Source organism: Notechis scutatus, chromosome 4, assembly GCF_049901735.1.
Source record: "Notechis scutatus isolate UNSWTSFEM ecotype Mainland chromosome 4, rNotScu1.2, whole genome shotgun sequence".
Taxonomy (NCBI): Eukaryota; Metazoa; Chordata; class Lepidosauria; order Squamata; family Elapidae; genus Notechis; species Notechis scutatus.
Window position 1 is genome coordinate 120,454,662 of NC_142012.1, and position 26,179 is coordinate 120,480,840.

At 37.8% G+C, this 26,179-nt stretch overlaps 1 protein-coding gene across 9 annotated transcripts in view; it reads left to right on the forward strand.

Annotated features, from left to right (window-relative positions):
* The window catches only part of COL17A1 (collagen type XVII alpha 1 chain), a 76,476-nt gene that overhangs the window by 30,142 nt on the left and 20,155 nt on the right, over positions 1-26,179 (forward strand). For 4 of the 9 annotated variants that reach the window (XM_087964597.1, XM_087964599.1, XM_087964596.1 and 1 more), the window contains 24 exons: positions 2,173-2,235; positions 2,989-3,033; positions 4,649-4,684; positions 5,615-5,650; positions 6,992-7,054; positions 7,352-7,387; positions 9,781-9,852; positions 10,954-10,980; positions 11,801-11,836; positions 13,419-13,454; positions 13,555-13,635; positions 14,940-14,975; positions 16,186-16,263; positions 17,831-17,893; positions 18,284-18,325; positions 18,674-18,727; positions 18,952-19,011; positions 20,615-20,641; positions 20,734-20,775; positions 21,777-21,854; positions 22,165-22,206; positions 23,064-23,177; positions 24,532-24,663; positions 25,049-25,123. In XM_087964597.1, coding sequence (XP_087820723.1) covers positions 2,173-2,235; positions 2,989-3,033; positions 4,649-4,684; positions 5,615-5,650; positions 6,992-7,054; positions 7,352-7,387; positions 9,781-9,852; positions 10,954-10,980; positions 11,801-11,836; positions 13,419-13,454; positions 13,555-13,635; positions 14,940-14,975; positions 16,186-16,263; positions 17,831-17,893; positions 18,284-18,325; positions 18,674-18,727; positions 18,952-19,011; positions 20,615-20,641; positions 20,734-20,775; positions 21,777-21,854; positions 22,165-22,206; positions 23,064-23,177; positions 24,532-24,663; positions 25,049-25,123 — 1,374 coding nt within the window. Of the gene's footprint in view, positions 1-2,172; positions 2,236-2,979; positions 3,034-4,648; positions 4,685-5,614; positions 5,651-6,991; positions 7,055-7,351; positions 7,388-9,780; positions 9,853-10,953; positions 10,981-11,800; positions 11,837-13,418; positions 13,455-13,554; positions 13,636-14,939; positions 14,976-16,185; positions 16,264-17,830; positions 17,894-18,283; positions 18,326-18,673; positions 18,728-18,951; positions 19,012-20,614; positions 20,642-20,733; positions 20,776-21,776; positions 21,855-22,164; positions 22,207-23,063; positions 23,178-24,531; positions 24,664-25,048; positions 25,124-26,179 lie in introns of all 9 variants that reach the window. The other 5 variants (XM_026690366.2, XM_026691684.2, XM_026692366.2 and 2 more) reach the window with 3 other exon arrangements.

A 26,179-nucleotide genomic window follows, 5' to 3' on the forward strand; every position in this document is an offset into this window, starting at 1 on the left:
TATTATATCTATGACTTTCATGCATTCTGTCTTCAGAAATTCTTCCACTCTAGCCGTCCACGATGCCTGTTGAGATATCTGTTCTGCGTTGCAAAAGATTTTGAGAAATATTTAATCCTTCTTCTTGGAGAGGCTCAACTATAGTTCCAAAGCCCCAGCAATACTATTGTATTCATTGGTGAAGCCCTTCCTTTGTATGGGTAGCTGTTCTAACAAGCCCTTTTCCAACAAATCAAACACAATTCAAAAAGAACGGAAACCTTGTAATGCTTTTACAAAATAATTAGCTGTGATAAGCACAAGTCTTGCCAAACCGTGCAAGACTTGCCAAAAGATAACAGACAAGAAATAATTTGCAAAATAAGAATCTTCAAATACAAACTCAGGATACTGGAATGTCCACAAGGCTGGGGTTTCAAACTGTCTTTGCCTTCTGCAAAGAAGGTGAGTTTCAAAGCTGGCTTTTATCTTTTTGAAGGAGGGGCCATTACCTTGCAGCCTTACTCCCGAGTCGCCCATGCTATTGTAACTGCTCTTTCCTCCGAGCAATCCTGTACTCAAGCGCACTTAGCACAGGCTCCTCGGGAACCTCCTCATCACTGCTGCCAGCCCCCACAATCTCTGAAGACAGTAGTCCATGCCCTAATGGTCCTGGCTCCTCATCTGAGTCCTTGCTCTCCTCAGTCGTCCGCACCTGCTTCCAGCTAACCATAACAGTAGCTGTGGCTCTACTTATTTTTTCCATGCTTTCCCTTTATCTTAAGGGAAATATATAATAGCACCATGATTTATATACTGTTTCACAGTGCTTTTACAGCCCTCTCTAAGCAGTTTCCAGAGTCAGAATATTGCCCCCAACAATCTGGGTCCTCATTTAAGCTACCTCGGAAGAATGGAAGGCTGAGTCAACTTTGAGCTGGTGAAAATCAAACTGCCACCATGGCTGTCTGTAGCAAGCAAGTAGCAAGCACTGCAGGTGCCCACCATTTTAAGTTTACTAAGAATGCCCCTCTGTTTCTGGTGACAGATTTAGACAGAGAGAAACCATAAGAGGAGATTTAAATGACTATGAGCACTTGATCAAAAATATAGATTCCTCCCTCTGCATTACAAACATTACAAACTTGCATTGCTTGGAAATGAGGTGAGGACGTAAATGAGAAAGCAATGGGATTTCCAGTTGTCTTGGATATTACCAAAAGTCTGAGATTTTTGAACCTCTGGCTGCAGGCTTTCTTAGACATATCTATGTGTGCAGTGAGAGAAGATTTATTGCAGCCAAATTACTTTTGAGCAACTGCTTGCTGACTCTTACTTATATTCACAGGAATTCCAGATTGTTTTTTCAAGGACTATGATTCCAATTCACTTCTTTGTCGCATATCATATCAATCAACCTTTATTTTCAGAGTACAACATGTGTACAATGAGATTGGCTTTGATATGACACTAATCCATCCATAATTTTAGCATTCACCAAAACAAAATAAAAAGCTGGAGGCATTGCTTTTACCACAAAGGCTATAAAAATCATGTCATCTGTCAAAAAGATATAAAAATCACAAGGGCTGAATCTCTCTCGGCCAAAAGAGATGAGACTGAGAGGCTTTTAAAAATATTATATTGCCTATTGTTCTTTATATATTCATTAATCAGAAATACAAGCAGGGCTGGAAATGAAAACTGTATTCTAGTCAGATACTAAGTAATGGGATACCAATCAACTCTTCGTCATTTCTAATGAGTAATGTGATACAATAAAAGAAAGCCATCTGGTACTTTGTTTTGTAAAAGGCAAACATTGCCTCATCTGTCCACAGTGCTCTTGTTACTTTCAAATGTGTCCCTGCATTGAGAATTAAGGAATTGTAAGACAGAATTGAAAAAGAAGACTCAGAAGCTATTTTTGCCCATTGGGTTCCTGTAAATGATCACTTTTAAGAGGCGCCCCCTGAGTGTTTGTTATAACTGTGCCCTATAAACATTCCTGAAAGGAAACAATATTCCTTTTAGGGAATGGAGAAGAGAAGCATCTTCCCAACAGTGCATATGAATTCAGTTCATTGTATATGAACAATGTATTATTGCTATAAATAACAATTGTGGATTTTTATGCTACGGGATTCAAAGAAAGCAAACTTCACCAAGTAACCTAATGCATTTATTATGCAGGTTCTGCTGGGGAACCAGGTGTCCAAGGTCCACCAGGTGTCCCAGGTTCTATAGGTCCTAAAGGTAAGTATAAATCTGATGCAAAAAACTAGTAAAAATAAAACAGGTAAGAATTAGGAAATGTTTCCTTCAAAGACCACATTCTTTCCACTTCAACATGTTGAATGCTGCATATTAGCAATAATTAGAACTTTGTGCCAGAATCAGAGTGACCCTTTCCTCTCTTTCTAGCCTACTTTCTTCTTGTGTATCCATCTTTTTCTCTTATGATACATTTTTTCCTCTCAGTTTAAACTCAGTTTAAATTTCCCATCCAGTATATTATCAGATCCAGGTATGCTGAGCCTCTTCCTATTAAGATATCATAGAGGAGTGTAATTGGATATGCTCAGCCTATTTGATGTAGTGCCTTTTTAGGACTGAGAGTCTTGGGGCAGAATATTAATTTGAATACTATCACTATCACTACCAGGTGAAACATTTTATTCCAAGTACATCTAATGTCAACTTAGGTTTCTTCTCCATTGATTTTTCCACACATTAAATACAATAGCCGAGAACATTCCTGGTAAAATATATTTTTTCAATCTGAGCGTATTGCTGCCTTCTTGATGCACATTATAAAATGCACATTATAAAATGCAGCAAATCAAGATATTACAAGTAGGCATCATCTAGTTGGCTTATAAGTAGTTAAATCTGAATAAAATAAAATTGAAAACTCCATGTTACATATTTCCTGGTCTTCAAAAATGTTCTCAGTTATCTCTTGCCTAACCTTCCTAATTATTCTTGTTCTTTCTCTAGGTCCTTCAGGAATTCAAGGATTTAGAGGTGAAGCAGGTACCCCAGGTGCTAAAGGTACAACTCAAAAACCATACATGTCTGTTTGAGGACTGGAATCCAAAAACATATAATACCACAATGTGTTGGGCATGTTTTACATAGTATTGAACAGAGGCATGGAGAGGAAGCCATAAAAATGTTCATTAGGATCCTGTTGTCAACAGGTAAATGGTGTCAGTTTGGACACAAATGACATATAGTGTTAATTTGCATCATTTGCATAATGACATCAGAACATACATGCCTTTTGTTGAAACATCATCTGAAGGAGGCATTGGGCATTGGTGTGATAACTCAATATGAAATTAAGAATATAAGGATTTTGATGGATAAAAATAATTTTTCTTTAAGAATTTGAGTTGTACTATATACATGCATGGAGCAATTTTAAAAAAGATAATGCCTAACATTATGTAAATCTGTGTATATGTCTGAGTCCATTATTTTGCTCTTTAGTTCCAAAATGGATTATATCAGTAAAAAAAAAAGACTTTTCATATTATAGACTAGCTCAAAACTGAAACTCCTCTCCTCTGCTTGTGTTTTGCATTTGGAACAGATTTCTTTTCAGGTGGGGAGGGGGAATAGAACTCCTGAGCATCAGACCGTGTTAATAATAATATAGGAAATATTAATGCTCTGATGGTCATTTTGAAAAATCCTTTGTTAGTGAGCAACAAAAGCCAAGAGGAACATACGTGCCAAATTTCAAGTTTGTAGGTTTTATGGTTCTGGAGATTTTGTGATGATGTGTGAGTGGTATTTTGCTTATATATATATATAGATTTAGAGTATAAAATGCACATTACAAAAGGCAGAGGCATATGGAAACAAGCAAGAAAACACAAATGTTTAAATATACATAATAGTCCTTATAATTATCAATTGGCATAAAAGTATTAAGAAAAAGCAAGAGACCAATTAAAAAGCTCTAACATATCTCTTTCCACTGCAGTTTGGATAAATTAAGTTTATCAATTCCTTCTAGTTTATAGATTAGGCATAGTCTAATCTTTATTAACTTGTGTAATAAACGTATTTTGTATATTCTAAGGATTCTGTACATCCAAAATATTTTATTACTAATATAATAATAAGGTTTAGACTACAATTAGTCCTTGACTAATGACCACAACTGAGCCCAAACTTCCCTTTGCTAAGCAAGACTGAGTGAGTTTTGCCCCATTTTACAACCTTTCTTGCCATAGGCTTTAAGTGAATCACTGCAATTGTTATGTTAGTAACATGGTTGTTAGGTGAATCTGGTTCCCCATTGATTTTGCTTGTCAGAAAATTGCAAAATGTCACATGACCCCAGGACACTGCAACCGTCATAAATGCACGCCAGTTGCCAAGTGTCTGAATTTCGATAATGTGACCCTGGGGATGCTGCAACCGTTGTAAATGTGAAAACTGGTCATAGATTTTCAGTGCTATTATAATTTCAAACAATCACTAAACAAATGATTGTAAATTGAGGACTACCTGTATGTATAATCTATCAATTAAAAGGAATGCCCAATTCACCCAACAGTAGGCTTTCTTTACTCTTCTCTTCATCCTACTATAGCTGAGGAATGTTACTGTCAGTATTGTTCTGCTTTAAATCTTTTTTGTCTCTATTGTTTAGGTGAAAAGGGAGCCATGGGAGTAGCTGGACTCAAAGGTAGCTGTGCTTTTACATCTAATTCTAACAAAATGAAATTCATAGTGAGAAATGTATGGTTCTACAACTACACAAGAAAAAACAAATGCACAGTTATAGAATAGGTGACACTTGGATCCTGGAAATAGGATCTTGGAGTGATAGTGGGATAATCCCTGAGATATGAGCCAGCAGTGTGCTCCAGCTGTCAAAAAAGCCAATGCAGTCCTAGGCTGCATTAATACAGAAATAGAATCAAGATCATGTGAAGTGTTAATACCACTTTATAATGCCTCAGTAAGACCACACTTGGAAAAATGCATCCAGTTTTGGTTGCCATGATATAAAAAAGATGTTGAGATTCTGGAAATAGTGAAGACAACAGTAGCAAAGATGACTAGGGGCTGGAGGCTAAAACATGAAGAACAGTTGCAGGAATTGGGTATGTCTAGTCTAATGAAAAGTAAAGGACTAGGGATAACATGATATCAGTGTTCCAATGTCTGAACAGCCGCCATAAAGAAGAGTGGGGAGGGGGTGGTTCTACCTATTTTCCAAAGCACCAGAAAGCAAGGCAAGAAATAATAGATGGAAATTAATCAAAGAGAAAAGCAACCTAGAACTAAGGAGAACTGACAGTGAGAATAATTAACCAGTGGAATGACTTGCCTTGCCTTCAGAATTTGTGGTGCTCCATTACAGGAGGTTTTAAGAAGAGATTAGACAACCATTTGTTTGAAATGATAGTGACATCTGCTTGAGCAGGAGGTTGGACTATAGAAGACCTCCAATTCTCTCCCAACTCTACTATTCTGTATTCTGTTATAATTCTCTTTATTTATTTCCCTCCACCCATCGGAATTTATCAGATCTTTTTTTTTCATTCTGTACCATGATGGGGATTATAACACAGATTAATTTAATTTCATTTTATTTCCATGTGTGTTTTAGGTGATCCAGGAGAGAGAGGACCCCGTGGTCTTACAGGTATATATAACATTATCAAATATTTTAAAACTGCCACATGAATATTTACATTTATCCAGAGATAAATATTCTGATTTATCAAAGGATTTGTATGAAGATGGTTGGTTTTCAGCCGCTCCACTTACTTGATGAAATGCAACAGACTATCTGCTGCTTCCAGTGAGAGGGCTAAGAATTGCCATGCATGCAACTTTAGAGGGAAAAGGAAATGCTTATAATTGTATATAAATAGGAGTGTGAAGAATGTGGTCACAAATGTGTGTGGAGGAAAATGCATATCTGCATATGTTTACCTATCTGTTTATTTATTTATTTTTTTTATTTATTTTGATTTGTCAATTGTTTACAAGATAATAAGTACAAGTGTATACATAGTTGTGAATATATGAAATGGGTACATATAAGAAAAATAAAAGAATAAGAGAAACAATAGGACAGGGACGGTAGGCACGTTGGTGCTGCTTATGCACGCCCCTACAGACCTCTTAGGAAAGGGGTGAGGTCAATAGTAGACAGTCTAAGGTTAAAGTTTTTGGGGTTTGGGGAAGAGACTACAGAGTCGGGTAGAGTATTCCAGACATTGACCACTCTATTGCTGAAGTCGTATTTCCTGCAATCAAGTTTGGTGCGGTTTACTTTGAGTTTGTATCTGTTGTGTGCTCTTGTGTTGTTATGGTTAAAGCTGAAGTATTCATTGACAGGTAGGACATTGCAATGTATGATTTTATATACCATGCTTAAGTCGGACCGAAGACGGCGTAATTCGAGGTTTTCTAGTTTTAGAATTTCGAGTCTGGTGGCGTAAGGTATTCTATAACGGGTAGAAGAGTGGAGAACTCTTCTTGTGAAATACTTCTGGACTTTCTCAATTGTGTTAATATCACATACGTGATAAGGATTCCAGACTGATGAACTGTATTCGAGTATTGGTCTAGAAAATGTTTTGTATGCTCTGGTTAGTAGTGAGATATTACCAGAGAAAAAGCAACGTAGGATTAGGTTAACAACTCTTAATGCCTTTTTGGCTATGTAGTTGCAGTGAGCTCTAGCACTTAGATCATTAGAGGTGAGTATTCCCAGGTCCTTTACAGAGCTTGGGTCATCAACAAGATCTTGACTATTCAGCTTGTATTTTATTTTCTGATTTTTTTACCAATATGTAAGACAGAGCATTTATTTGTTGAGATTTGGAGTTGCCATATGTTAGACCATTCAGATACATAGTCTAGATCTGTGTACATTATGTACCAAGTACATCACTCAAAGGCCTGAATCAAAGCTGAATGTAATTCTGAAAGACTAAAGGTTGCTCCATTTGAGGTGTGTGTGTTTGATTTCCAGGTGAACCAGGATCCAGAGGACTGCCTGGGCCAATGGGTGAACCAGGATCTAAAGGATCAGCGGGTGAGAGGCAATATTCCATAATGACACTTCTAGAAAATCTATTTCAATTTAATTGCATAGGCTTAGACTCTTGAAAACTACATCCTAGAATTAAAGGTACTTTGATAAGAAAAATGTAAGACTCATTAAAAGAAAGCAGGGATGAATTTAAAAATAGAGTTCTGTATAAATGTTCTTTGCAATTCAGGTGCGCCAGTGGTATATAACCATATGCAAATATGCAAAAATTAATTAATCAAACATATTGAACCCAGTGACTATTTTAGCAGCATCTGAAATGCCTTTATATTTCTATAGGTCCACCTGGCCCAGATGGACATCAAGGTCCCAGAGGTAAATAACTATTTTATTTCCACTTACAAAAGGAAAGAACATTGTAAGCCTAACTTTTTAACTGTGAGGCTCAATTTTAGTAGCTTTACTTGCCATCTTTTACATATTCACTGCATGTCAAAGCATCAAATGTTTCAAACCAAAGCTATCATTTAATTATCCTGGAGGGTATACATACTTTCATTATCTCCCTTTTTGTCATTTTATTTATTTATTTATTTATTTATTTGATTTGATTTGATTTGATTTGTCAATTGCTTACAAGGTAATAGGTATAAGTATATACATAGTTATGAATACATGAAATGGGTACATATAAGAAAAACAAAAGAAACAGGACAGGGACGGTAGGCACATTGGTGTGCTTATGCATGCCCCCTACAGACCACTTAGGAAAGGGGTGAGGTCAATAGTAGACAGTCTAAGGTTAAAGTTTTTGGGGTTTGGGGAAGAAACTACAGAGTCAGGTAGAGTATTCCAGACATTGACCACTCTGTTGCTGAAGTCGTATTTCCTGCAATCAAGTTTGGTGCGGTTAACCTTGAGTTTGTAGCTGTTGTGTGCTCTTGTGTTGTTATGGTTGAAGCTGAAGTATTCATTGACAAGTAGGACGTTGCAATGTATGATTTTATATACCATACTTAGATCAGACTGAAGACGGCGTAATTCAAGGTTTTCTAGGTCTAGAATTTGAAGTCTGGTGGCATAAGGTATTCTACAATGAGTAGAGGAGTGGAGAACTCTTCTTGTGAAATATTTCTTGACTTTCTCAATTGTGTTAATATCACATACGTAATAAGGATTCCAGACTGATGAACTGTATTCGAGTATTGGTCTAGCAAATATTTTGTGTGCTCTAGTTAGTAGTGTGATACTACCAGAGAAAAAGCTACGTAGGATTAGGTTAACAACTCTTAATGCCTTTTTGGCTATGTAGTTACAGTGGGGCTCTAACACTTAGATAATTAGAGATGAGTATTCCCAGGTCCTTTACAGAGCTTGGATCATCAACAAGGTCTTGACTATTCAGCTTGTATTTTATTTTCTGACTTTTTTTGCCAATATGTAAGACAGAGCATTTATTTGTTGAGATTTGAAGTTGCCATTTGTTTGACCATTCTGATACATAGTCAAGGTCTTTTTGAAGGGCAACAGTATTGTCTGTGGTGTTGAATAGCTTTACATCATCAGCGAAGAGAACGTAGTTGCTCTTAATATGATCACAGAGGTCATTTATGTAGAGTATGAAGAGAGTTGGTCCTTGAACACTGCCTTGGGGGACACCACTATTGACAGGTACAGAATTTAATAGGACACTCCCAATTTTGACCATTTGTTGTCTGTTTGACAGGAATGCTTCTATCCAGTTATGCAGTTGTCCAGAGATACCATAAGATTTTAGTTTTAGGAGTAGTTTGTCGTGTACCACTGAATCAAAGGCTTTATAGAAGTCTATGTAGATTGCGTCTATTGCTTTACCCTGATCGAGTTGTGTAGTCCATATGTTTTTGCAGTGTAAGAGTTGCAGATTACAGGATAGTTTTTTCCTGAAACCAAATTGTTATTGGAGAGTAGGTTGTTTGTCTCTAAGTGGAGAATAATGGATTGGTTAATAATTGATTCTATGACTTTACAGGTGACGCAGCATAAGGAGATTGGTCTGTAATTTTCAACTAGGCTGGGGTCTCCCTTTTTGAAGATGGGGATGACCGTGGCTTGTGACCATAGGTTAGGCAAGGAGCTGGTCCTGAAAGATTTTTCAAAGATTATGCTTAGAGGTTCTGCTATGGCAGTGGATAGCTTTTTTAAGAAGTAGGCACATATTCCATCCAGTCCAATAGATAGAGATGGTTTTAGATTGTGTAGTGCTTTTTCAACATTGTCTTCTGTAAAATCAATATGTATTAGATCATTGTAGTAGTCTGTGGTTCGGCTAGGAAATACTGGGCATGATCCATTGCTGTTTACAAATACTGAGCCAAAGAATGTGTTAAAGATGTTGGCTTTAATGGTGTTGTCGTTGCAGTCTTTACCATTAGGTCCTATCAGGGGTGGGATGGACCTTGAGTCTTTTAGTTTGTTGTTTACAAAATTGTAAAAAGTGCAAATGGAATTGGTGCATAGAAGGTTTTCCTCTTGTTTAATGTGATAATTGGTGCATTCAGTCTTTATCTGGTGGCATAAATTTTTGTATCGGCTTTTGAAATTGGTCCTACCTCCACTTCCAAACCCCACCTGCAACCTATGGTAATAGTACAACACAAGTCGGACAATTATATATATAATCTAAGTTTATGTTAGAGTAGTCTTTACTTGCAATCAGTTCTATTTTTATGAATGGTCATATATTTCAAGAAGAAAACTAATTTTATATCTTGTTCCCCTTCTTGTAGGGGAACAAGGACTTATGGGTACTCCAGGTCCACGAGGACCACCGGGGCCTGCTGGAGATGCTGGGCAGCCAGGTAATACAAAATGAATCCAAAATATTTGCAGCAAAGGAAATTTATTTTTATATCTGGAGGTTATAGCTCTCTGCCTGTGAAATGTTCTAGAATAAAAGTCAGGTTGGGGTTTGGGCAAACATTGTGAGAATGTTAAAAATTGTATATATTTATTTATTCAATTTGTATTACAAATACAAACAAATGATTCTGGGTAATATAAATTTTGAAAATGGAAAAAAAACTGGTTAAAATATGGTTGTGATTTGCTTATGGAACAGCTGTGTGAGTTCTTAACATGTGTATGAAGCCTGGGTCCATGCCTGAGGACTGGAGGATTGCCATTGTAGTTCCATTTTCTAAAAGGAATCATAACAAGAATAACAAGAACAAAACACTTTCAAATGTTTTTTTGTGATTTGGAAGGACACTGATTGAAGAGGTGCAAGAGATGACAGTGAGAAACATTTAAGTATGCAGTATGTGATCTGTTAGAAATAGTAAATATCCGTCCAAAGCAGAAAAAAAAATTGCTGTTGTCTAATTGAGAATTGGGTGTCACAAGAAACAAAAAAAATGCAGTAGCAATGCATTACTCAAGAAGAATATATGATAAAGTAAAAATAGATAGGATCAAAAATAAATGGGTGAATTAATGTAGATTGAATATAAAGTACCAAAGAGGTACATAGACATGTTTCAGTCATATAGAGAGGATCAAAGTGCAAAACAAATTAATGAAAGGGGAATGAAAGGATTGAGAAGATAGGAAAATCATGATTGTTTGGAGTTGATAAGTTCCCAAAAAGAGAAGGATGAATTTGTGGAATTCTTCTTCCCAAGGAGTTTCTTCAGGTTTAAACACTGATTAAGCCTAGCCAATGGAAAGTCCAGTCTCCAGAGTTTCTGGGAGACCATATCTTATAAATGCTGAAAAGGATTGTCTTGATATTGGAAGGGAGGTAAAAGATGCCACTGAATCAAGTGGAAAAGAATTCACTCCTTCAACAAAGATTTATGTTGTTAAATTTAAACCTTCGCAGTCAAAGTTGTTTGATTATTATTTCTGTATCTACTAATTTGCCTTCCTGTGAACTTCATACAATGCCACTGTTTCCTTAGGTCTCACAGGACCACAAGGACCACCAGGTAAGGTACCGGGAAGGAAACAACTGCTTAATGAATAAATATATAGATTAAAATGTTGATCTTGATGGGGAAGTAACAAACAATTAATTAACATAATTCCTTCACTGAATCAAATTGAACCAAATCATAATTTGTTTAATCACAGTTTATTGATTAAATCACACATATAATCCATAACATAATATTTCTTTATGAATTAATTATTAATAATTAATTAATTAATTATGAATTAAGGTTAATGCTGGAGAGCAATAATGTAATGAGAAATGGGATAGTTCTTTTTTTAATTTGAACAGATTATTAATTTATTTAAACTGGAACAGAAATGGCTTTTTTTTCAAAGTAATTTCTGAGATGATAGCAATGGAATTTTGCGCTCCAATTTTATATCTGTTTGCTTAGATATAAGCCACATTTAGTGCTGCAGAGCTATTCATAGAAAGGAAACATTTACTTCCAATGGATGCATAGTATGTGAATTAGTCATGTTCAACATAGCGGATGAAGAAACAACATGAAATAATGCTTTCATGTCTATCTCCTGATTCTGGAAATTGCTAGAATGAATGGACATGGATATGCTGGGTTTACTACATAATTTGAAAAGAAAGTAATTGCATGGCATCTTTTTTTGCTACCAAGTGATGAATTCCAAACTGATAAAAAAACAGGCTATATTCATCCATATTGGAGGCCCAAGGGGATCTTAAAGATACAAACAAAAAGCAAAGAAGCAGAGTCTTCATAGCATGAAAATGCTACAGTATACCAATTAAACAATGGTATAGAATATTATTCATTCCATATGGTCATTCCACAGGTCTGACAGGAACTCCAGGCCGACCTGGACCTAAAGGTAAGTGTTTCAACATTAGCTTGATGATCCGGAGTGTGGCACAAAGGCAATAGAGTCAAATAATAAGTAGGAGTTCCTTTATTAGCTCCAACTTTGCCCCCAATGTCCTGGTTACCTTCTGGTCTGGAGAAAAACTCTCCCAGGAACAGCCTGTGGCTGCAGAGATTCAAGTCCAAAATGTTGTCAACAAAAACTTTAATTAAAGTCCAATCAAGGCAAGATAAGGTAATTAATCTGGCCAGACGTGAAGTAACGGCAAGTAAATCAACCTGGTTGGGGGGATTCCAGGAACTCAGATAACCACAGTCAACACAAGATAAACTCACATTTGTTCCCAGCAGCCTCCACTCTCAGCTTGCATCTCTTTTAAACTCTCTTCCCAGGTGTGTCTAATGAAGGGAATCAGGGTCCTTTACTCCCCCATAAGCCACATAACTCACATTGCTCTCCTCTCCGTTCCTCCCTGCATGCCCTAGGATGAAGAGTGGTGGGCCTGGTTCTTCCTCTGAATTCCCTCTCCCTTGTTCTACCTCTTCCCTGCTCTGCCCAGCCAGACTTTGCCCTTCCCCAGTTTTCTCCACAGCCAACGGAGCCACACTCCCACTCCCTGTCATCTTCCTCCTTGGATTCAGACTCCGATAGGGGCAAGACAATTAGCTATGTCTTTTCTTGCATCATCATCAGGACAGGGCAGATTACCATGGTATGCCAGAGCAATAGTATAACTTCTTCCCTGTACTCCAGAGGCACATACAGCTACATTACTGGGTTGCAAAATAGCTGAGACCCCCCTGTAAATTCCTGATCATCAAGAGATTGTATCTGACTCCTTTTTCTCCTAAAATAAGACTATAAAGTTCTACAGTCCTACAGTCCAAAAATGAGAAGGGTCAAAAGAAACACTGGGTTCCATTTAATTTACTTTCAAATTAAGGGAAAGACAATTGAATCAACTGAACCAAATATAGTTAGCACATTTATTCTCTGGGTATTTAAAATGCTTCCTTTAAAAATTGATGGTGGGGGGGTTGGACTTTCTCCCTAACCTTTAGGGTTTGTGCAGGTAGCCTTGGCCACATATTGCATGGCCTGATATAAAGAATCACCCCAAAAGACCATTGAGTAATTAGGTATTCTAGCAGAGGACTTTTTTCTAGTTTTCTACCACATTTTTATAGTAAAGCACTGTCTAAGATTGAGTCTATGAAGGAGGATGTTGGAAAAAGACATTGATTTCTTTGGTGTATTTCTCTATTCTAAAAATGTGTGCATAAATATATCTGTGCATAAAATCCTAACATGTTTTTTTAAAAAGAAAATCACTTGCAAAAATATACACAAAGGTGTAAATATTTGGAGGTGATTTTTATTAAACTGATACAGAAACTGAACATGGGGAAGTGAGAAAATGACCATATATAAAATGTAAAGATTCATTCATCCTCAAGAGAAACAGATTGCATTAATGCCCTATTTCTCTCCCCAATCACAGTGTTATAATAATATTTTAAACAAACGTATATTCCGCAGTTCAATAATTTGTTATTTAAACTTCATGTAATATCTTTTCTTGTTTCTATAGGTGAACCTGGAGCACCAGGCCAGGTCACCAGTTCAGGTAATGCTGCAGAAGGAACACTCATTTCTGCTCAATAGCTTTCTTATTCCATGGTAATATTTCTGCATGAAATTATGTGTAATTTTTTAAATTGTTTCAGATGGTGGAGCAACTGTTGCACTTCCTGGCCCACCTGGTCCGCCAGGGGCTGTTGGACCTCCTGGTCCAGCTGGTGTCCCAGGTGGGTATCTCCATTCATTATTGACTAGTTTCTCTTGTTTATTTCTGCTGGATCAGTACACCAGTGTTGAAAAATTGTGATTAATAATAAAGTTTGACTCTGCCGGGTCTGATTAAATGGACAGGGTCCTCAATGCTGTCAGTGCCACCACAGGGTCAGTTAGATCCCTGTCCCTCCTGGATGGTGAAAGCCTCCAGCACAGTTACTAGCAGGTGGGTCCAGGGAGTGATTAATACATTACTAGAGGAGGGGACATTTCCAGATGCTTTGGAAATGGTATAGGTACATTGAAGCTTTAAGTCAGGGGTGTCCCACCTTGGCAACTTTAAGACTTGTGGACTTCAACTCCCAAAATTCCTCAGCCAGCTTTGCTGGCTGAGGAACTCTGGGAGTTGAAGTCCACAAGTCTTAAAGTTGCCAAGGTGGGACACCCCTGCTTTAAGTGATTAAAAACCAGTCCATTCCATTTTTACAAATGATAATGTCAAAAGTTCTATAGTTGTTTGTGTGAAACAAATTTCTTTACACAGGGGTGGGCTTCAAAAAATTTAGCAAAGGGTTCTCTGCCTGGTGTGGCCATGGTGGGCGTGGCCTAGTCAGCCTCCAGCACCATGGCGGGGTTTGTTTGTTTTTTGCCTTCCCCGGGCTCCAGAGGCTTTGCTCGAGCTTCTGGGAAGGTGAAAATGGCCTCCCTGGGCTCTGGAGGCTCTCCAGAAGCTGGAAACTGGCCCATTTCTGGCCTTCCCGAACTTCTGGGAGGCCTGTTTTTCATCCTCTCCAAACCTCCCCGTGCACCCTGCACTTAGCTGCATCCAAAACGAACCACGTGGGGACTCCTGGCTGGGGTGGGTGGGGCCAGGCAGGAGTGGGATTTGGGGGTTCTCCAAACTGCACAGAATCTTAGCTAGGGGCTCTCCCGAACCCATGTGAACCCCCAACAGCCCACCTCTGCCTTTGCAGTAAAAAGTCCAATTTTTCTCCCTTTATGGAAGAGATATAAACAAAACATTTCTTCACATCGTCTTCTTTAAACCTGGAATTGCCGCAGTGGAACCTTTTCATTCAGACATCTTCCTTTTTCATCACTTGCTAGAAACAAGTACTGTTTTAATAGAAAGAAATGAGAGAAAGCACAGATTATTGTATTGTGATAGCATGGCATGTAAAATTGAAATCTGTAAAAAATTAATTGCGTCTTCCAGACACAACCATTATTTAATAGGCTACTTGATTTTCCTTCTTGAAGATGAGGTACAGTTGCTTTATTTGTAAGAACAGTGGTTCTGTTTTGTTTCTTAATTCAGGTCCTGTTGGCCCAGCTGGTCTTCCTGGAGCTCAAGGTATTAATTACATTTTTGAAAATCCAACATTGCTTCCTTTCTTTTCTGCCAAGGTACTCTCATTGTGGTGCTCTTTCTTTTTAGACTGATCTATGTGGCTAATATTTCCTTATATTTTTTGCCTTTTGGTTCTTTCATTATGATTTCAGCCTTGTCCTTTTACTGCTTGAAATAATCTTATCTGCACTGTAGAGTGAATCACTACTGCTCTGAAAGGATTTTTTGTGCCACACTTTAAACATCTAGCAATAGCACTTAGACCTATATACCGTTTCACAGTGCTCTACAGCACTCTAAGCAGTTTACAGAGTCAGAAAAATCTGAGTCCCTAGTTTGCTGACTACAGCATGGGTGTCAACTTTTAGCAAGCCTGAGCATCATGGAGCAAAGAAAAATTATCTTGGGCCTCATATAAGATATGCAATATAGTTAATGCACATAAGTTTATGATCTTATGAGGCCCCATGCAACCCATAGAATTGGACACATCTGATCTACAATATTCTTATTGCTGTTGCTGCATTTGCTGGCACTTTTTCCTATCATTACTATTAGTTTATGTTAGCAGAGAATGCCACTCATTAAGATCAGTTGGAGAGTATCTCCATCATATGTCACCATAGTACGAAACATAATTAGAGATGCAAGAGGACAAGTCCTCTGAGCCTATGGTCTCAGTTTGGAGAAACATATTGAGGAAGAGCTTCCTAATCGTCCTCTGGTAGATTTTTCTCTTCTCTTCTCCTCCCATTCCTCATTTTGTGAAGACCTTTCTCGCTTGCTTGCTGAGCCAACAGAAGCTTCAACAGCGAAAAGATTGTTTCTCTTGAAATTCTGCTGCATTTCTGCCTCTTCTGAAATTTTAATAGTTTCTTTTATTATATTTTTTAAATTTGCTATAAACCGCCTTGAGTTATTCTTAAAAGGATCCTAAAAGCATTTTAGAAATGAAACTATTGTAATTTTTTAAAAAACAACAACTTTAAAGTGGGATATTAAATAATGCCATTTCCACACAGAACATGTAAATCACCTATACTTTTCTGAAATGATTCTCAGGAACCTTGAGAATCCCCCTGAGCTCAGATGATAAGGTGGAAGCTTGCCAAATGCAAATTACACTTGTGAGGAATGCTTTACCCTGCTAAGACCTTGCAAACACATGCTCCGATAATTAAGAAATATGGCATTTTTTTATGTTCTGATGCAGGTCCTCGTGGTGAGAGAGGCATTCAAGGAGAAACCACCTTGGTTGAAACCGCTAATCCTGCACTTGCTCCGCTGGGAGGTAGAACAGTTTTTTCCTGATAGACACAAATGTTCTAACAGTATTGAGAATAGCAAAGAGATGGATTATGCCATTAGGATGTTAACTATGATTCCCCAGATTCTGTAATCATTAAGAATCTGGTATTCTCTTCCCTATTTTTTCTATTCCTCATGATCAACTGCTTAGATTAGAAACCAAAACACTTGACAAAGCAATTTATTTATGATTTAATGATTGGAAGTATTGTATATCAGTTTAGTCCACAGTATAGATGAACTGGGTGAACTGACAGTATTTCCATATATGTATTACTTCTGGCTGAGATGAAAGTCTGCAGATTCTGAAGAACAAATGTCTCAGGATCAAAGAGAATATGCTTTCCCTGAGATGCTCTTAATTCAGCTTATCCAACTTGATTAGTTCAACTACAATTCTTATTTTCTTCAGCCACTCATCCAGCCCTTGCTTATCAGTGGAGACTGAATGGAGCAAGTGGCCAGTTATAAGTTTCTGGGTGTTACCATAAAAGAGGACCTGACCTGGGGTGCCCACAGTGCAGCCCTGGTCAAAAGGACCCAGCAGAGATTATACTACCTGAGACTTCTCAGAAAACAACAACTGAATGAAAAACTGCTGGTGACCTTCTACTGTTGCACCATAGAGAGCATCTTAACTGCACCTGTGTATGGTTTGCCAATTGCATAGTGGTAGATAGGACAGCACTCCAGAGGGTTGCCCAGAGGATCATTGGTTGCCCTCTCCCCTCTTTGGAAGAGCTTTATAGCTGCCGTTGCCTTAAGAAAGTTCAAAACATTCTTAAAGATCCATCTCATCCTGGGCACCCTTTTATGAACTATTACCATCTGGCAGATGGTACAGGATAATAAAAACAAGGACAAACATGCTGAAAAACAGCATCTATCCCAGGGTAGTAACTATATTGAATTCTACTGTATGGTGCAATATTAATGCAATATCAGGGGGTTTTCAATTCAGTTGTATAGAATGCAAAGGATATGTGTGTTTTATTTTATAGTTATAATGTACACTGAAGATGGCATTTAATTTCATTGTACGAGATGCAATGGCAATAAAGTAAATTAAACCAATATGCCCATTGTTCATATTACCTGGCAATTAGGAAACTGTAATCATGGTTATAAACCTTGGAGAACAAAGTACGTCCTTCCTTTGCCCACCTCCACAGGTTCTGTAGAGACTCGTATTGCCTTCCTGACCAAGATAAATGGTACCATCCAACTACTATAGTACCACTTTGACAAAGCAAATGTGGTGGAGGCACTTCTGGTCTCATTCAAGTGCTGTGTCCCCCAAATCTCCATAGTGCACTATAAATGATTGAAACTCAATTTGTACTGTTATTATTGGTACTTCACTGAATGTGTCTGCTGCTCAGGAAGAATAAAAAGATCACAGCTGTGGCAGTAGGCCAGTACATCTGATGGCCACTGGATTGGGGAAATTTCTTTGATTCTTTTTTTAATGTATTTTCATCTCTAAAACATATCTAATATTTAATTTGTACACTGAAAAATAATAATTCTACTTACCTCTTTTTGTCTAGCGTTGCCAACACATAGAGGTCCTCCAGGTCCTCCAGGACCCCCAGGTCCACCGGGACCCCCAGGTATATTCTTTCTATACATCCTATTTAAAAATGAAGAAGAATTGTAAGATGAAGCATACTTTAAGTCCTCTAATGAAAGCATCGGTCAATAATATCTTAGAGAGTAATTCAGTTGCTATTTCTGAGAGAGAAAAAACCCAAAGCTGGAAGTTTTCTAGTTGTCTTAAACTTTATTTCTTAATATTTGTAATTTATTGTAGGATTGATTCCCCCTCTCTGTCTCTGTCTCTCTGTCTCTGTCTCTCTGTATGTGTGTGTAAAATTCTGTTTGGTAGAAGTGATAGTTGAGTTGCTATAATCTCAAAATATCTTTGCAGAAGCCAAGGCATAATTGTGTTACTGTTTTATCTGAATCCAAGGTGATTGGATTTTTTTCTCTCCATTTAACAGGTGCCTCTGTTGAGGGCCCACCAGGACCCCGTGGCCCACCAGGTAAAAAAATTTTTCCCACAGAATCAACACATTCATAATGTTTTCAACAACTATGCTAACTTCAAAGACAAATTCCAATCAATTCATAATATGTCATAAGCATACAATAGATGCTTTCTCTGCTCTAGTTGCATTGGAATCGATTAATGAAGTCTGTGATCAAAAAGTAATGAAGGAAGTATAATATGAACCCCCAAACCACAGAGCCAGGTGTGCTTAAATGGGTCTTGAGCTGCTGTAAAACAGTCATATCTCTATTGTGCTTCCTATCAAAATAACTTGAATGCTCTTTCATAGAGATGTATGTAGTAATTAGCACGAATACATTCAAATATTTCTGTTACTTAGGAGAAGGCATACCAGGCCCACCTGGGAGACCAGGTTCTTTTGTTCCCACATCAGGTATCTATTTTCTTTTGATTTTGAAGTTTCTGTTCCCATCCTATACCAAATATAATTGCTATAACCCTGGAGCAACTATTATAAGTGCTTCGACAAAAGTAAGACAAGCTTTACATTAACAAGAGAATCTTCTGACCAATAAAGAAAGGCCAGGATTCTCTACCTGTATCTAGTAATGTGTGTTGGTTGTTGCTGAATATCATAATGATGTTCTTTTACTACAGAAACTTTCTTTGCTGGCCCACCAGGACCCCCTGGTCCTCCAGGTCCAAGAGGAGATCAAGGCGAGTAATTTGAAACCTGCTTCTTGAGTATAGAAAATGATTAAACTGGGAAAGCTGGTGCTGCAAAGTTGCTAAAGCTACAGTAAAGTAGAGCTGAGTTTTAGCCTGAAAAACATGAGACCAATGTAAAACTGAATGGATGGATCATGGATGGATGGATGCATGCACGAATGGATGGATGGATGGATGGATGGATGGATGGGAGGGAGGGAGGGAGGGAAGGAAGGAAGGAAGGAAGGAAGGAAGGAAGGAAGGAAGGAAGGAAGGAAGGAAGGAAGGAAGGAAGGAAGGAAGGAAGGAAAAATTACAATGATAATGTCAAGTTTCGAGTAATGAACCCAACCAATTCAGTACGACTTTCACCTTTCTCAAAGAACTGTTTTATTGAATACATCATTTTGGCACAAATGAAACTAAAACCAGCTCTAAATATTTCCCATGGTTTCAGTATAATTAAAGAAAAGATAATTTCCTCCCTCATGATCACAGATCAGATTGTCCAACTAGGTGTCCTGGCATCTCCTTGGCAACTCCTCTCAGTCTCTGGCCAGCACCTGTTGAGATGACTTTGGTTCCCATGGGATGATCAGTTGTTGTCTGGTCTGACATTTCAGACTTCCCCCCTCCCACACTGGGTGGCAATCTGAGAAACAGAAAGATGGCTGCGGCAGGCCTGAACCGTTTCGAAGTTGACAGATAGCAGATGCTCCCTTGAATCTAAGTGCACATCTCATGTCCAATTTAACAGGACCAGCCCTTCTCAATATTCTTTAAATACATTTTTGTGATTTGTTTCACACTGCAGCATACATCTAGGTGTTAAACTTCAGAAGTTTTTCTGAGGATATGTTATAGCTTGCACTGAGGCTGCACCCTATAAAATAATTCAGTTTTCCCCTGTCAGCAAAAAATGTTATCCCTTCCTTTCCCTCAGACATGTTTCTTCTCAGGTTATTGACAGCTATACAGTTTACTACTACTGTTTGATAGGCTGGTAGAACCAGATTCTTATCTAGATTTAATGTTCTGCCATTTGGCAGGAATCATTAGTACAAAGTGACTGAATCTTCATGCATAAATAAAGACATCAGAAAATATGTCTGCTCTGTAAACTATCCTGCCTTTAGCAGCATCCATACCAACAAAGAGAATGGAAATTGAAATTGCTGAGGAGTTTCTGTGCCAATAGCAGTGGCATTAGCCAAAGAAATCCTGTGAGAGTGTCCTCTGCATAAGTCAGGAGTGTCGAACTTGATTTCCTTAAGAGCAACATCAGGGTTTTGCTTGACCTTTAGGGGGCTGGGGTGAGTGTGGCTACAGTGGGCATGGCCTGCTCAATGTCACTCATGTCGGGGGCGCCTCTGGTGGCTCAAGTGCTCTTCCAGAAAAAATGGCCTTCAGAGCTCCGTTTCCAACTGTGACAACCTTCTGCAACCCTTTGCCAGTGAAAACAGAGCTTGGGAAGTCCTCAAGAAATGGAGCTCTGGAGCCTGTTTTAGCTGGAAGAGGCAATCCCTCACTGTTTCCAGGGTGGGCCCATGGGCCTTGAGTTTGACACCCCTCGCATAAGCATTGCTAGTCTAATAGAGCTTTTCATTTGCAGGGTTGCCTGGCCCACGAGGATTCAAAGGTAATAAAAATAAGGGGTTTGTTCATTGGGTGGCATGAAAAGGCAGTAATATATTCATTGTCCATTTACATGATTGTTCAACTTTCTCATAGGTGAACAAGGTCAGCCAGGTCTCCCAGGAGCCTCTGTTCAAGGTGAGTCTAAATTATGTTCCTTCCTTATCAGAATTTCATAATGTAATCCTTTACATGGCTACTGTGCTCAGAATAACAATGAGTCACTTTGACTTAATAGGAGCGATTTAAAAATAAACATTAGGTCAGGTAATCTAAGATATTTTATATCGGCAAATCTGTGTTGGCAGTTGTTGGTGCATAGTCAATGAAGAAACAAGCCTGTTCCGTCACCTTTAGGGGCATACCTGGGTTGGAGGTACATCTTTCCAAATGCGGGCTTTACCTAAAACATTTAAGGTGTACAAGATAATGATACAATGATCTACATGCCTTGCTTATCAATGGAGACCGAGAGGAGCAAATGGCCAGTTGTAAGTTTCTGGGTATAATCAAAAAAGAGGACCTGATCTGGGATGCTAACATTGCAGCATTGGTCAAAAGGGCCCAGCAGAGATTATACTAACTGAGACTTCTCAGGAAGCAACAACTAAATGAAGAATTGCTGGTGACCTTCTACCGCTGCATCATAGAGAGTATCTTAATTTACTACACCTTTGTATGGTTTGCCAATTGCACAGTGGCAGATACAACAGCACTCCAGAGGGTTAACATCATTGCCCAGAGGATCATTGGTTGCCCTCTCCCCTCTTTGGAAGAGCTTTATAGCTCCCGCTGCCTTAAGAAAGTTCAAAACATTCTTAAAAATCCATCTCATCCTGGGCACCCTTTTTTTGAACTAAAAACAAGGACAAACAGGCTGAAAAACAGCGTCTATCCTAGGGCAGTAGCTCTATTGAATTCTACTGTATAGTGCAATATTAATGCAATATCAGGGGTTTTCAATTCAATGTATAGAATGCGAAGGATGTTTGTTTGTGTTTATTTTCATTGTCATAATGTATACTGAAGATGGTATTTAATTTCATTGTACGAGGTGCAATGACAATAAACTAAACTAAACTTTCCTCCCTAGTCCCAGTTCCCCTTCAAGTCTCTCTGATTCTTTCCCATCTTTTTAGCAGGTACTGGTGTTGCTGTCCAAGGACCACCTGGACGTCCTGGACCACCTGGACCACGTGGACCTAAAGGAGACAAAGGTTTGTGTAAAGAGAGGCAGTTCTCCCCACAGACCACCTTGTCAAGGTCTTGAATTCCAAGTCTGGCACTTCTGGTACTGTGTGGGCATTCTCATTTGAAATTGACTGTGAAGTTTTTAAAAAACAATGTTTGAAATGATGCAAATAATTTGAGAATCTCATTTGAGAATCTCATTTGGCTCCAGTTTTTCCTCAATAAGGCAATAAAGATTGTTCTATTCTGCTAAACAGTAATAGTGTTATATAAACAAAGGGTCACCTTTTGGAGTTTCATAATGGGCCATTTTGTTCTTCCCATTATTTTTTTTAGGCGATGCAGGTGTACCTGGAGCCCCTGGAATCCCTGGAGGAGGTAAGAAACCCTATTTTATTTAGAATATACATATTTGCATACAATGATAAGAGATTCTGAAAAGGTAAATATAATTGGAGTTTACTGTAATTTCTCGGAGAACTTTGTAGGTGAATAACAGCTCCCTACATCAGTACCAGGAAATGCTATCCTGCAAGTGAACTGCCCTGATTAAGTCATATTCTTAATTTATCTAAACATTATCCCTTGAAAATAGAAATGGGGTTATTTTAAGCACAATAGCTGTAATACAATTGAAAGACTCAGTCCAGTGTAGCTTTTCAGAAGCTCAGAGACGACAGCTTGCTGTATAGAAAACTCTTGCCCAGAAATGAGCTAAATAAGCAGTAGAATTAGATATTCAAATTCATGAGCATGTTCTTACTGGCACAGGTGGAAGAAAGACTGCGTCCTTTCCTCAAATAAACATTGCAAACCAGACTTATATTTTCTTCATGTAATTGACCAGATTCAGATTAACCAGGAGAAGGGCTGATGCTCTCCATTGGCATTCCGACATAGCCAAATCTTTTCCCTGTAAATGTTTTCTTTTTGTCTCTGTATTTCCATGAGCACTTTAGTAGGGGAGGGAGGAAGGGATTTATTTATTTTATTATTTATTATTAAATTTATTTGCTGCCTATTGCACCATGGGGCTACTCTGGACACCTTAAAACAAGAGATGTAAAAATATAAAAATGTAAATATACCAATAGTATAACAATGAAACAATAAAAATAATGAAAGTACAGAAATATGAATTAAAAGTTGGGCATTGGAGGGAATAGGATGTTTAAGGGAAATCCAGTAAGGAGAACATCAAAAGGTATTATAAGTACAGTAACTTTTTTCTACAGCTGGATCCAGAATTTCTCAGGGTCTTCCAGGTCCCCCCGGCCCTCCTGGAGCTCCAGGAATTGGAATTAGCTCAATGCAAGAGATCCAACAGTATGTCGCTGAGTACCTACAGAGTAAGTACAGACTTTGGTTTTACATGGCTTTCCAGAAGGCTATACCTCCTATGGCCGGCAGTTGACAATCTACCCTACTCTACCTAAAGCATTCATAAAATTGGATGATCTCTTCAGAGAAAACCTCCCACATTGCACACCTTGAGTTCAAGGGCAATTTGACCACTTTCCTAAAGGATAAAAAAGTGGTAGTTTACAACCTCAGGCTGTTCTAAAGTGTGAAGATCAAACCTGAGAATATCATTCCCTGGCTCCCAATCTCCTGCGTGTCTTTAACCCTGGGTACTTCCTCCTGGCTAGATTGTGTACAGTGGGCAGATAGTGCCTGGAAAAAAAGACCCATAGAAATTGCATATGGTATGTATGATATCAGAGGTGGCCATATTATGCACTGTAAAGTTTGAAAATGAGGGTGAGATGAGATTAGATCTAACATAGTCCACTCCTCTATATTTCAAAAGGAGGCGGGTGGGGGGGGACTAGACATGCTATTTGCCAAAGATAGAGTAGGATATGAATAGCTCCACCCTTTCTTGTTTTCATTTTCTCTTTACAAGGAAAATTTAAATGGGGAGGGGAGAATAACATTTTTAAAATATGACTTAATCTCTGAAGTCTGAGAGTTGCTGTAAAGAATTTTACCTCGTTTATTACCACTTCATTTAATTCAAAGCATGGATTCGCCCATTTGCTTTTCACAATTTACAAGTTACACATGTAAGTTCTCAGTTTTCTTTTGACAAGGAAGAGAGAAATAACCAAGAAAAAATTGTTTTCAAGTTTTTGTTTTAAAGTATCATTTTATCATGTTTCCCTTCCTAATTACCAATTAGATGATACCTCAGCTGCCAAGATTTCACTATGAGATATGTATAACTTAAAGTACAGAAACTTTTTCCATAAGATGCATTGCACAATAGGGATAACAATCCATTCACTTAGTTGGTCTTGATATATGATTCTTCCCAAGTAAGTAAGAAAAATATAAATTGGTCTTCCTCTTATTTTGGTATCTTATAGATGTCCGCAGACATCCATTTGGCATGGCTAGTAGTCAGAGTTGGGTGGGTTTAACAATAAAGGGCATCATGGTGAGGAAAGATGAGCTGCACTTATATGCCACATAAACCAGTGAATGAAAACATTTTAGGAACTTAGAATCTGGATTCCTAAATGCTCTAGTCAGGTATTTCTTGAATCTTAGGTAGCAGCTAATTATATAAGAATGCTGAGAAAAATTATCTTTATAATTTCCCTAGATTATACTGAGATATTTCCAAGAGAACCTGGAGATCATAGCACTAATCCATCTCTGTAGTGATTTAACTTTGGTTTTTTAAAAATTTCTTATTAGGTGATAGTATTGGTCGTTACCTGATTGGACCACAAGGCCCACCTGGTCCTCCAGGACCTTCAGGAATCACCATTGATGGCGAATCTTTGGACTATGGTGAATTGGCCCGTCGTGTTATGAGCTACCTATCCAGTAAGGCCCTTTTTATATTGAGTTTCCATTTCTTTAGTTATTCTTCATATTTACACTTGAAAATACAGAACTGATCCATTTGAGATATACAAATTATTTGGGCATTGCTACCACATTGAAGTTGGGTGGCTTGCTCCTTCACAGTGCTTTTAGTTGAATGCCAACAGTGTCCTTTTTACACAGTGGAAGTTTATCAGGAATAGAAAGTAATTTTAATGTGTTGAATAGATTATGCTACCAGACTGATGCACTTCTATCAGATATTTTAGGACCTGTTTTCTCATCATCATCTGCGTTCTTTATTATATTTTGGAAATAATTGTACTGTGTTTTAGTTTCTTTGTGAATTTACAGTTCCTGGTTTTGAACATTTTTCTTTCTCTAGCTTCCAGTTCCTCATCTTCCTTCTCTTCACTCTCCTCAACACTGTCTTATGAAAGTCTTCTTGCCATGCTGCAGAGTAAGTAAATGCTCTAAGGCTCATTTGCTTCTATTTCCATACATTTTAAAGAAATAGGGGGAAATGCTATATTCAGAAGAAATTGTCTTTGAATTATTTGGTGCCAGTATCATAAGTTACATCTATGGTAGACTTAGGCATAATTAGAGATTAAATGAATGGTTCTAAAAGCATAAGAAGACATTGCTGGATTGGGCCATTCTGTGTCACAAATACCCAAGTGGATGCATTGGGGAAGCCCATAAGGCTGGAGAGAAAGATTTCCCTCTTCCTCTTTTGTTTCTCATCAATCAGTATTTAAAGCATGTTGCCTTTGACTGAGGAGGCAATAAATAGCTTATATTATCAGTAGTTTTGATACCCTAATTCTTCATGAACCATTTTTGTTTTAAAACTATCCAGTTTTGCTGCATTACAATTACTGGCAATAAATTCCATTACTATAGGTTAACTATTTCAAAACTATATGACAAAAACTATACTGTGCAAATAGCACTTGTTAATTTTTGTTAGCTACAGTATAGTTTCTATTGGTCCTGAATTTCTTTGTATTTATTTTCAATAGATGACCACAAATTCTGTGAAAGAGGGAAACAGTTTTTTTATTCATGTTATCCATGAATACTTATTTTAAATAAGTACTTATGTCTCCTTTTAAACCCTGTGGTATTAATCACTGCATTATGAAATAATCTCCAAATTGATGTTGAGCTCACACAAATAACTTTTATTTGGTTCCGCAAAATTCAGTAAAGAAGTAGAAGTTAGAGTATTCTCCAAATTTTCAAGACAGAGAGCAAGAAAAACATGCAAGTGTTGGATATATGAGAAACAAAATTAAACATACTGTATTTATTAAGTTTAAAGGAACATCACGTTTCACATTCCTTTGTTTCATGCTGAAGTACATCAAGCTACCTTATGTATAACTAATTAGTCCTAACTAATAAAACTAGAATCAGTGGAGAAAACATTTATAGAAGTTGAAAAAATATAAAGTGTGTTAAAAATGGCCAGAAAGCTACCCAGAAATATTGCTGGTTTGGGAAAAACTCA